General features: G+C 43.1%; 1 protein-coding gene across 2 annotated transcripts in view; it reads right to left on the bottom strand.

Moving 5' to 3' along the window:
• Positions 1-1,354: 1,354 nt before the first annotated feature.
• LTA4H (leukotriene A4 hydrolase) overlaps positions 1,355-12,379 on the bottom strand; it is a 34,908-nt gene continuing 23,883 nt past the window's right edge. The window contains exons 15-19 of one of the 2 annotated variants that reach the window (XM_040980506.1): positions 10,646-10,700; positions 7,615-7,710; positions 5,611-5,693; positions 4,859-4,963; positions 1,355-3,220 (exon numbers count right to left, since the gene is read on the bottom strand). In XM_040980506.1, coding sequence (XP_040836440.1) covers positions 3,103-3,220; positions 4,859-4,963; positions 5,611-5,693; positions 7,615-7,710; positions 10,646-10,700 — 457 coding nt within the window. In that variant the 3' untranslated portion in view covers positions 1,355-3,102. The remainder of the gene's footprint in view (positions 3,221-4,858; positions 4,964-5,610; positions 5,694-7,614; positions 7,711-10,645; positions 10,701-12,379) is intronic. The other variant, XM_040980514.1, reaches the window with a different exon arrangement.

Here is a 12,379-nt window from a genome sequence, read left to right as displayed (position 1 = left end):
TTTTTCCCACCAAAAATTATACTTTTAATTCCATTTGCCATGAACTTTTTGAAATGACAGTCTATTTCTTAAACCCTTGTTATGTATTAAAGTCCATACCAAGTGCTGGGGATGAAAGAAGACATTCCCCACTCTCATGGTGCTTCTTGTCTGGTGATTCAGACTTGCAAGAACAGGAAACTACTCACTCCCAATTATGCTGAGCTCAGCTTTTGAATAAGCCAGACATTAGACATGAGAAAAAAAGCTTTCAGATACAAACTTCCAGTAATTCAAGTAACTCCCAGCTACCTGAGGATTCGGGCAGGCCCTAGACATTGTAGAACAACGTGTTAATTATTTTCCCACCTGAAACACACTTTCCATATTTGGTATTTCTTGTTTTCTGTAATCTGAGCTTGGGCCACATGCAGGGAAAGTCCAGCATGGGCTGCAGAATGTCCACAAAGTCATTCAGTGTGGCTTTCAATAAATTTAGTAAATCTGAAGTTGTTTAATTTTAAGCTGATAATTTTATATGGATCATAAGTCATGTTATTAAAACCCAGAAGGCCTTTGAGGACTTACCTTAACTTACTTACCTTAACTTTTTGGTTAGGGCAAGTTGCTTTTTATAAAAAACTATTTTAACAGTTCTTCTTTAACATCATATAGGAATTACTTGGGGCTGGTGCTGTAGTGTAGTACGCTAAGCCTCTGCCTGCAGCATAAGCTTCCCATAAAGGTGTCGGTTCATATCTTAGCTGCTGCACTTTCGATCCAACTCCCTGCTTATGGCCTGGGAAAGCGGCAAAAGATGGCTCAAATCCTTGGGCTCCTATACCCACGTGGAGTCCTGGAAGAAGCTCCTCATTTCTGGCTTCATATCAGCCCAGCTCCAGTTGTCATGCCCATTTGGGAAGCGAACCATGGATGAAAGTTTACTTATCTGTCTCTGCTTCTCTCTGTAACTCGACCCTTCCAAATAAAAACAGAAAATCTTCTTTAAAAATGAATTACTTCTTGAATGTGTGGATACTGTGGTCAGTGGGTTAAGCCACCCTTGGGATGGCTGCATCCCAAATTGGAGTGCCTAGTTTGAGCCCTATTTCATTTTTGACCTAGCTTCTTGCTCAGGAAAGGGCAGGGGGTATTGGCTCATATGCTTGCGTTCCTGAGTTCTACCTGGGAGACCTGAATAGAATTCTAGGCTGTTGGCTCGGTCCAGCCCTGCCTACAGAGGGGTAATGAGTTAGGGGTTGGAAGCTCCATCTCTCCCAAAAAATTATTTTAATCTTTGTTCAGCCAGTAATTGCACCTGACCTAGCATAAAGCTACTCTGCATATGCTTATTAGCTGGACCAAATCAATATGAACTCCCCTGAACTGGCCTTAGATAAACCTGTAAGTAGGGTAAGTTGTCTCTAGTGCCCCCTTCCCTTCCACAGCACCCTCAAGCACTCCTGGCTTTCAGTATCATTGAATGGTAACTGAAAAACTGGCAGTAGCTTCCAGTTGTCTCCTAAGCTCACAGGGCAGAAGCAGCCTTAAAAGCATTATCTGTGTACATGGACTTGAAATGCAAGCTGTCAGAAATGTGATTATAACAGGGGAACTGAATATTCTCTTGCTCTGGTATTCCTGGTGAGGAAGACAAGGGAGACCAGAATCAGAGCAGCAGAATCCCATTACAGTGTAGGCAACTCTCCAGAAAGAAATGACTGCCAGGGTGAATGAACAAGGCAGACGACACAGAGTTTCGGGGTTAGGCTGGAATTTGACCTTTGGGTACCTGTCCAATCTTCCAGATATTCACTTCTCAGTTAGTTTATTAAGGCTTTGAACACTGCATGGGCACTTTTGGAGGGTATCTGGTGGAAGACACGCCCATACTTACACTTTTAATACACCATTCTTCACAGCTGGAACTTACTGGGTCATGGGTGGATCCAACCCAAGTCAGAATCTCACCTCTGGGAATCTGGAATTGCGACAGTCTGTCTATGTGGCAAGAATCATTTGCAAAAGTAGAGCTGGCAGGTGTCCAGACTGTGTAAGACACATCAGCAAAGTTGACAGTAGACAGGAGAATCACAGAGGTGGTGTTCAGCATCCACCTTGTACCCTGCAAATAATGCCTTCCCTTTCTGACTTCCAGCCATGTGGGTTCCTGCTGTTGGCAAAGAATCCTAACGAATATGGCTGTGGTTCTCCAACTGTCCATGAGCTAGACAGTGCTGCACTGCCTTCATGTGTGGCTTGGTTCTTATTGCCTTTCACTGAGCCCATCTACTGTCAGTAGATGCCTCAATGTGTTGTATGTTCCAGGTGGGTGAAGTCCATCTGCTGACCACTGAGGAGAAGAAGCTACCGGAAGGACTGGGGGTGGGAGGCTGAGGTTCAGGGCGGCTATCTGTTCCCTGGGAAGTCCCCTGCGTCAGGAGGATGGACCCAGGAACAGACAGCAGAGAGCTCCTACCAGAGGTATTTTGGTAAGTGACATTGTCTTATCTCTACCAGGAGGGGAGTGAGTATTCAGGTTTCGGGTTACTTCTAAAGCAGAATTCAGGGCAGGCACTCCACAGCAAAATCCCCAGGTTTGATTTTGGCTTTGATTCCTTGCTCCAGCTTCCTGCTAACACAAACTTTATGGAGGATTCCTGCTACCCATGTGGGAGAAACACACTGAATTCTCATTAGTCAGCCTAGCTGTGGCCACTGGAGGCATTTGGGTTGTAAACCAGCAAAGCAGAGTTCTGTTTTATTTTTTTTAAAAAACAAAATTCTCATCGTGTTAAACTTTGAATTTGCAGCAGATTCAAATGAAAGAACATGTATACAACCTGACATATTTTGCGATCATACTAGAAGAAACTAATATGGAGCTCATTTAAAGTTTTAAAACTTACTAAATCAAAAGATTAAGCCTTTCCTACACTTATAAAGAACATGTCATCATTTAAAAAAAAAGGCAGTTTAACTTTATTTAGTAAAATCATGGACACTCAATAAAAAGCCAAACCTAAAAAGACATTTTCAACTACAATGCAAACTGAAGTATCTGTTTCTTTAGGAATTCACTCTTAAAAAGACCAATCTCCAAAATAAGCCAGAAGCAGATCCTTAATCTAATTTTAAATCCTTCCCCACCAGCATCGCAGTGACAGGGTGCATACTGGCTCTGTGCTCCAGGTATGTCTGCACAGCTTGATTGTGGGACTTGTCAAAAGCAGCAAGGTCCCTGCAAAAACAAAGAGGGAAGAGAGAGGAAATAGGAGAGATGGAGGCAGGGAGGCGATCCAAGAACGGGAGACCAAAGGAGGCAGGGGAAGAACAAGAATCTATGTCAATGTGTGCGATGATGTCAAAGGGCGCTGTGTCCTAGAGCAGGACAAAGTTCTGATACTCCAGGACGCAGAGCGGGGAGACTGTGTCACCTAACTCCAGGGCTAGAGGGGAGGATCCCAGAGGAATGGTGTTTGAGAGAATTAACAGCTGATAGCCCAAGTCGACCATGACACTATATAAAAAGGTATCTAAATATCACTGCATCCCACGGAGATGTGCTCGTCCACAGTTACTACATTAAAAAAACAAACTAAAATTAAATTGAAAACCAAAAGAAAAGGATGTGAGCATGAGTGACAGCCAAAGATCAGCCAAATAAGGCAGTTTGAGCCAGTGAGAGGCTGAGGCCCTGCTGCAAGATCTGAGGCCTCCTGCATTGCCACAGATATGGCACTGTCGGGCTGAGGGTCACGGGGAAGGGCCAAAAGGTGATGGACGCCAACGTGCACTGCAGCATGGTTACTTGAGCAGGGTCCTCCCACCTACAAGCTAAGTCTCAGTCCTGTTTGAGAGTCTCTCTTAAGGCTGCCTTTCTAAGAAATCACTTTCTGGGGGAGCTGGTGCTGTGGCAGTAAAGCAGAGAAAGATTACATAAGCTCCTGGGAGAGCAAGAAGAATCTTTTGGCTCCTGGCTTTGGCCTAGCACAGCCCTGGCTGTTAACAGCCATTCTGGGAGTGAACTAGCAGCTGGAAAATGTCTTTCTTTCTGTAACTCTCCCAAATAAAAGAAATCTTCAAAAATTACTTTTAGGGCTCAGTGTAGTACCCTAGTGTCTAAAGTCCTCGCCTTGCATGCACCGGGATCCAATACTGACGCCAGTTTGTGTCCTGGTAGCCCTGTTTCCCATTCAGCTTGTGGCCTGGGAAAGCAATAGAGGGCGGCCCAAAGCCTTGAGACCCTGCGCCCATGTGAGAGACCTGGAAGAAGTTCCTGGCTTCAGATCTGCTCAGCTCGGGTCATGGCAGTTGCTTGGGGAGTGAATCAATGTATGGAAGATCTTTCTGTCTCTCCTCTTTGCTTTGCATCTGACTTTCCAATAAAAATCAATTAATCTTCAAAAAACAATTACTTTTAAAAGCTTTTTCTTAAATCAAGATTTCAAGAACATGAAAATACTAAAATTCATTAAAAATTGTCCTGACCACTTCAATTATTCAGCAGCATTTAAATCCAAAGACTTGACTTCATCTGCTCATTTCTCTTTGACTCTAATTTCAGATTCTTTTCACACCTGCTTGCCAATTAAATGTTACTTGATTGTTTTTTAAATCCTTCTGTGTATCTAAGACTGACTTATCTCCTTTTGATCAGAGTCTGATTCCATTTGGCCCATACAGGTACCCCATATGCAATGCTGCTGAAAGAGCCAATGAAGTTACATAGCAACGTCTGAATTCCTATTCCAACATTTTATCTTTGAACTGTAAAAGATTTGAAAAAAAACCCTAATACTTGGATATCATTTTAACAATAACAAAATGTTTAAAATTTTTGTTCCTCACAAAGATTCAAAACAGATTGGATTCTTACTTGAATAAAGGCCGTGTAAACTTCATTCTTCCCTGTTCAGTCGCCATTTTTAGAGCCAATGGAATTGCTTCCTCCCACTTCGATTGAATGCAGAGCCGTAACCATCTGTAAGAAGGATTGTAAGGGGATGCAGGGTAGATGGTGGGAAGCAGAAAATGACACTGCAGCCTGAACATCACTTCTATAAATTTGCACCATCCCATCAGTTATACTGTGCACCATTTGATACTGCCTTCATGCTACGAATCTCAAAGCCTTACACGGACTTAATAACTGGAGAAAAAGAGGGAAGAGGAGTTGTTGTTTTCAAGAAATATGTTTTAAGAAGTTTGAATTGTGTAGGTGCTCATGTACCTTATGTCATTTCTGAAGAACTTAAACTGGTTTAAGCCTCACACTACAAACTGAATTAAGGGAGATAATATATAACAGAATCAAAGGTTTCTAAGAAATCTACTTCAGACTCAATTTGGCTGGTTGTGGAAACTGCTTAACCACTGAATCCTTCATTCTAATGACTTTTTAAGGCAACAAAAGCTTAATGCAATGTCTAACATAATAGACTAATGCTATCCTCTTACAAATATTACAACTACTCCTTAAGTAGCACTACAGTCACCGATATAAGTGGAGGATATTTGCCAAGGATTTCTCAGGCCCCGTGGATATCTGGCACCTAGCTTTCCCTTTTTTCCACCTTTCAAACTCTTTTATACTTTCTTCCACAGAGACAAGTTAAAATGATGTAGTACCTGAATCGTATTTCAGAATTGTTAATGGCATTCAAGTTGTACACCTCTTGCATTCGCTTTATGTGCCCCAATGGAAGAGGTGCCTAAGAGCAAAATAAAGAAGCATAACGTATCATTTCAACAGGATTCCTTGGAAGAAAGGAGCTGGAGAAAAAGTCTTAGTTGGATTAAAAACCTAAATGGTCGATAGTACAGAAATCAGTTAGCTAATAAGGTGCAAGTACGTACTAAAAACAGAAATTTTTTGCAGGCTTCCTCTGGGTGAGGATGTGTTTATGGAGAGCAGAGGCATGATTTACTGTGTGGGGTGCTCCAGAATTAAAGGAGAATTATGCTCCCCAAATGGTCTAGTTTATCTTGGGAGTCCCTTTCACAGCCTTTTCCTTTCAAGTTCTTCCCTGTTCCTTGTACATCTCACATTTATTCTCTGAGCTCCTTGGTATTCCCTGAGTCCACCCAGCTTTATGTGTTTCCTCTGGACTCTCTTGGAAATGATCTGTAGGCCTATGTAAAAGCAGTTCTTCAACTCCTGTATTTATAGAAATGAATGACCTCTGAGCATCTGATCAATAATATGGAACCTGTCTTGGGTCAGAGGTGGGAATTACATTTACCACATAAATGCAAACTTCAGCCAAGGGTTCACAGACTTCGTATGCCCCCCACTTAACCCACACTCCAGAGAGGACCCATTTGGGTGAAGGACAGAAAGAAGGGTTTGGTCGATTGGTTAGGACAGGCAGTCTCAGGGTACTATGAGAACTGCAGAGGCACACGATGACTCCCAAGGCCACGGCCACTTTCCGTCACACACATCTCACTCCGCACTCACTAACCATCTCTGCTTGCATTCACTGCTAGGGCAACCCCAAATCCTCTGGACCATTGCGCCCCTTTGTGGACACACTCAAGTTCAAATGTACCCTGGCAAGCCACATGGCTAAGGTCACCTCTAAAGCTTCATGCTTTTCCAGAGCTCATTTCTGAAATTTCTCTCCTTTTTGGCCCTGGGCCACACAGAAGTGACAGACTCATTAACTCTGATGATTGTCTCCAAAGCTGCCTCCACATGCCAGTATCAATTTCCCAGAATCCTCTGCTCCAAATCACCTCCATACTTTCCGGGTCTTCAGCCCTGAGTCCTCTCCAATGTCCCACTGAAAGGCAGTGGCTCCTTTCTGTATCCTGTACTCTGACAGCAACCAGGATTTTAAACTTTAATATCTGCTTGGGCTCCTTCTTGTTAACCCCCAAAGCCAGTCTGTCATACCCCCTGCCGCTCTCCTCCATGTGGTCTCTCTGATTTCCTGACCTTGCAGCTCACTCACCCTCCACCAGGTCCCCAGTAACCTTCACCACAAGACGCACGTCACACCACCCAACAGATTAGCTTTCAAAAAAACACAGCATTTCACTAAGGGACTCTGTCCTTGCATCTTTCAAATCCTTTCCCACTGACCTGAATAAAATCTACAATTTGTGGCTTTGCATTCAAGATCCATCGCCCCGATGCTCCCAACCCATCCATCTACCAGTGTTTTCTTCAGCTGCCCTCTGGCCCTGCCCAGTGCTCACTCCGGGGAGACAGGTATGTTCTGGCCATAGCTGCTCCCTCCCACTGCAGTTCCCACTTGCTCAGCTCAGGCCCTACTCTTCCAAAATGCCTTCGGGGAGGACTTGGGGTGGAAGGGAATCTTTCTCCACTAAGAAGGTTTTCCAAATGATAACTACAATACCGCTCTTTTTCTTGCTAAATGCTGCATGTGATGCATTCATTCCCCTTTCTACTAGATTGGAAGCTTTGTGAGGACAGGATATGTCTTCTACAGATTTTTATATTCAACACAGCATTCAATCAGTGTGCTGTTAAATCTGTGACTGAATGTCATAAACGATTTCCTCTGTTTTGTTTCCTCATGAATCATTTTTGTTCTAAGATGAGGACAACACAAATGCCATGGCCCTGTGTCTACTTTCCTTCCTAAGGCTCTGGGTGGTGCTTACTCTCTGCAGCACGTGTGCCAAAAACTCGTTCAGCTGATGAGAAGAGAGATCCTTCAGGTCTGCGGCACTGAATGCATTTAAATCCTCTTCTTTGGCCTAAAATAAAGAAATATCACCTGTTTATTCCACTTGTGTATAACTTCATACTACTGACTGGCTTATCTGGCATAATGCTACAAATTTTAAAAAGGCAAATACATGGGTATAGAAAGATTATGCAAAAGAAATTTAAGCCTGAGCTACCCAAATCCTGAGACTGAGTTACTAAAACTTAAAAGATGACATAATGGGTCCAGCATGGTGGTGTAGCACACTAATTCTCTACCTGCGGCGTCGGCATCCCATATGGGCACTGGTTCATATCCTAGCTGTTCCACTTCCTATTTCGCTCTCTGTTTATGGCCTGGGAAAGCAGCAGAAGATGGCCCAAGTTCTTGAGCCCCTGTGCCCATGTGGAACACCTGGAAGAAGCTCCTGGCTTCAGATAAACCCAGCTCCAGTCATCCCAATTATTTGGTGAGTGACCCAGTGGATGGAAGATCTCTGTCTCTGTCTCCCTCTCTGTAACTGTGGCTTTTAAGTAAAAACAAATAAATCTTTAAAAAATGACATGACTCCTAACATCTACATGGCTTACAGATATTAAACCACTAGGAGTATGTGTGGAGGAAACTTTTCACATTCTTTGTGCCACTCAAGGAATATAGATTTCCAAAGCAAATAAACATTAGAGAAAGGGCGTAAACTGATTCATAGGTCAATTTTAAAAATGTTAGTGAAGAACCAGGCTGATTATTCTTTAAAATGGCACAATAATGAGTTGATGAGACAACAGACCAAGGCTTCCTTCATCCCCAAACATTAATCCTGAACTTTGTTTCACGTGGTTGACAAACCCGTCATGGGGAAAAGCATTGAGAGATTGTGAGAAATGGGATATCTTACCCACATGTGTGTTAGAATTCTGTTTTAATTTGACAAATGTAAGGGATGATTATTGGCATAGTAGTTAAGACACCTCTTAGCATGCTCTCCTCCCATTATCCAACTACACTTTCAGGTCTCAGATCTCCCAATTCCGGCAGCCATAGGTAGAAGAGCAAAGTGTTATCTTGGCAAGATGTGTCAGATTTGCTTCTTGAAGAGACATAATCAAATCTTTCTAAATTATTTAGCAAGAGCACCTCACAAACCGTTCCTCCAATCTGAACCAGAACTATTCCACGCAGTCTGGACAGCTGCCGTGCACGTGTGCACAGCCTGCCTCTCTGAGACGTGCCTACTCAGACTTTATTTCCTTCCTTCCAAAGAACAAAAAGGATTTTAACCTGAAAATCTAAACAGTTAATCATGGTCTACCTTTATTGTGATGCTATCTCCAAGAAGATGTCATAGTTTTACTTCCTGAGGAGGCAAAGACCCACACTTCAGCTTATGTCTTTGGGATAGCAAGTTGAGAATCTCCCACCAGGAACTCATACCCTGCATTTCAAAAGACCCGTCTACCGTGCCCCCTAAAGCACCGTGTGCATTCCTTTCTAACTACCTAGCCCCCAGGCAGCAACACCTACCAAGGTTGAAATGTCCACCTACTTCCCCATTTCTCCAAACTCTCAAACCTCCTTTAAGTATAAAAGGCCCAGTGGCTGAAAGACAAGGCCTCTGCCACATGCTTGCTCCATCTACACATGGACAAACGGCCGCCTTCTTTGATTCATCAATCTCTAATAAAAACCACAGGATCTCTTCCTTTGGTTTCTGGCTCCTGGCTGGGTTTATTTTCCTTCTTCTGGCTCTGAATGTGTTCTCTTAGTATCCAGAGCTTCCCACTCCCCTTTCTTATTCTGTATGTTTAATCAGTTTCCAAGTTCTTAATTACTGGTAACAGTAAAGCTGAAAAATCTTTCAAGTCTATTTACTATTTCCTTCCGTACTCTGTTGTAATTCCAAATCCATTCCATTTTTAACCCTAAACATCCTGACACCCTTTTAGCAGGCCTCCTTAGTAATTTTTTTCATTTTGATTGGCTCTAAACACTATACTTCTAGATTAATGGCCCTAATACACAACTCTTATCACTTCATTTGCAATTCAAAACCTTTATGGAGGCACTGCTGTCTACAGATTGCATTTTATATTGACAATCAAGTCCTGCCCAGGCAGGGACTGGTTCATGTTTCCACCCTGTTTTCCCCCTAATAATTTATGTATACATCTAACAGCAAATACATGTGGTTGGCCTTGGGAATACAGAAGTAAATGAAAGTAATTCTGGCTCTCACTCAACTCACAGTGCAGTGAAAGAAACAGGGAAGTAAACAGATAGCATAAAAGTTTTCACATATGTACTCCCTGATAAACAGAGTCCCCAGAGGAATCAACACTCCTCGTGTCCCTTGCCACATGATCTGCCCCATGTCAAGGGTGTGAGGGACACTTGAAACACAAGATTTTAAAGGTGACATCTAAGTGTGTTAAGATAATAGGAATAAAATGACTTACAGATTCTCTGTTGTTTGTTCAGCGACTACTTTACTGCAGTTCCTCTAAAGATTATGTTTTGGTACCTCCATAGAGAAGCTCCTCTTTAGGACATTTTGCAGAAGTAGACAAAGCTAAGGTCACAGCACAAGTTCTCCAGTTCCTCCCATCACTAGCAGCTGGCATTACCGGTCACCCAATACCAATTTAGATCTACCTGGTATGGATAGTTGCTATGTTCAAAGTATGTTAGAAGTGATTTACAAAGAAAAGAAAAAGAGTAAGATGAAAACGTTCTTGTTTTTTTCTTTTCTGAGTTCCAAGACTACAAGAAAAATCAGAATGAATGCTGCCAACATTTCTTTTCCTTCATGAAAATCTTATTCACTCAGTAAGCACACAGAATCACCCTAGACAAATGTGACTTTTCAACTGTCTTTCTGCCTAACAGCTACTCACCACTCCAAGCATCCATCCCCAGCCTCCCTCCACAAGCAGAAACTTGTTTGTACAATTCAAAGAGCAGGTCAAAGTCACATTACTACTCACTGTGATCCATCTTTGACTGAGAGCAATGCAAGCATTTGTCAGAGTCATGTCGTAACTGCAAAGATGAAAAGATAACCGAGACTGCTTAACAGAAGGTCACTCTTTTGCATGGAAATAGCTTTAAAGTTTCAGGACATACATTTCTAGGCTCTGTTTAAACAAAGAACATAAGGGGGCTGGTGAGGTGGAGTTAGGTGGTGTGGTGTAAGCATCCCGTAAGCATACCAGTTCTAATTCTGGCTGTTCTTTTTTTTTTTTTTAAGATTTTAATTTTTATTTGAAAGTCAGATTTACAGACTTTACAGATCTTAATCAGCTGGTTTACTCCTCAAGTGGCTACAACTTCTGGAGCTGAGCCACACCAAGGCCAAGAGCCAGGAGCTTTCTCTGGGTCTCCCCTGTGGGTGCAGGGTCCTCAGGCCTTGTGTCATCCTCTACTGCTGCATTCCCCGGCCACAAACAGGGAGCTGGATCGGAAGTGGAACAACCAGGACACAAACTGGAGCCTATTTGAGGTTCTGGAGGATGCAAGGATCTCTGGCTGTTCTACTTTTAATTCATCTCCCTGCTAATGGTCTGGGAAGGCAGTGGAGGATGGTCCAATGCCTTGGGAAGCTGCACCCACATGAGAGATTTGCAATAAACTCCTGGTTCCCAGCTTTGACTGGCTCAGCTCTAGCTGTTGTGGTCCTTTGGGGAGTGAACCAGTGAGCAGATATCTCTCTGTCGCTCCCCTCTCTGTGTAACTCTTTCAATTGTGATAGCACAATTGGTTAATCTTCCTACTGCTAGTGCCAGGATCCCATATAGGTGCTGCTTCGTGTCCTGCCTGCCCCATTTCCCATCCCTCTCCTTGCCTATGGTCTGGGAAAGCAGTGGAAGATGGCCTGAAGCCTTGGGACTCTGCACTGGCATGGGAGACCCAAGAGAATATTCTAGATTTGGAACGGCTCATCTATACCCATTGTGGCCATCTGGGGAGTGAACCAGCAGATGGAAGACTTTTTTTCTGCCTTCACTTCTCTCTGGAAATCTGCCTTTTCAATAAAAATAAATCAATATTTTAAAAATTTAAACAACTTTAACGTGATGGAAATATCAAACCTTCCCTGGACTTGAATGCTAGTGGCCTCATCTGAAAAGGTATGTTGTGAGACAACTGACCATCCTCAGTGAGATGGCCAGAAGCACAGGCAGCACTAGTTAAAGCATCTGGAAAGAACTGGACCCATGAGGGCCTATGCAGAATTCAGGTATGCTCCAGACTTTCGAGATCTAAAGTCCTTTTCCTCCTGGATCTTACTTCCTCTTGTTCTAACCATCTAACCATGCAACAGGTCTGTGAGCATCTGCTGTTACATAACACACACTGTTCCAGACACTAGACCCTCACGTTATTGGGGGATGACTTTATTCCTTTCCTTTTAGAGGTGCCACCTTATGATCATGAGGCAAAGCAAGTTATCCATGTTCTCAGCTTAGAAAATAAATCTCACGTTTTACAACAGTGATAAAGAACATGTGCCCCTCTTGTAAAACATCCTGCTTTGTCCATAAATCATGCTTGTTTCCTGTGGAATGTTTGCATTAGAGAATGGAGACAGGTGGCAGCCCTTAGGGTTTGAATGAAGTTTTGAGCTGTGACCAGGTCTCCTTGTTGTTCCCTATGGGAGGTCACAAAGGGGCCAAGGCAGCTTTCTCCTTCCAAGCAGCCACAGGGGCCATGGGGGAGCT

This window comes from Ochotona curzoniae, unplaced genomic scaffold (genome assembly GCF_017591425.1).
Source record: "Ochotona curzoniae isolate NIBS_2020 unplaced genomic scaffold, NIBS_Ocur_1.0 contig_1014, whole genome shotgun sequence".
NCBI classification, from domain to species: domain Eukaryota; kingdom Metazoa; phylum Chordata; class Mammalia; order Lagomorpha; family Ochotonidae; genus Ochotona; species Ochotona curzoniae.
The sequence above is the reverse complement of the archived record's forward strand: the minus strand, read 5'-3'. Positions and strand labels throughout refer to the sequence as shown.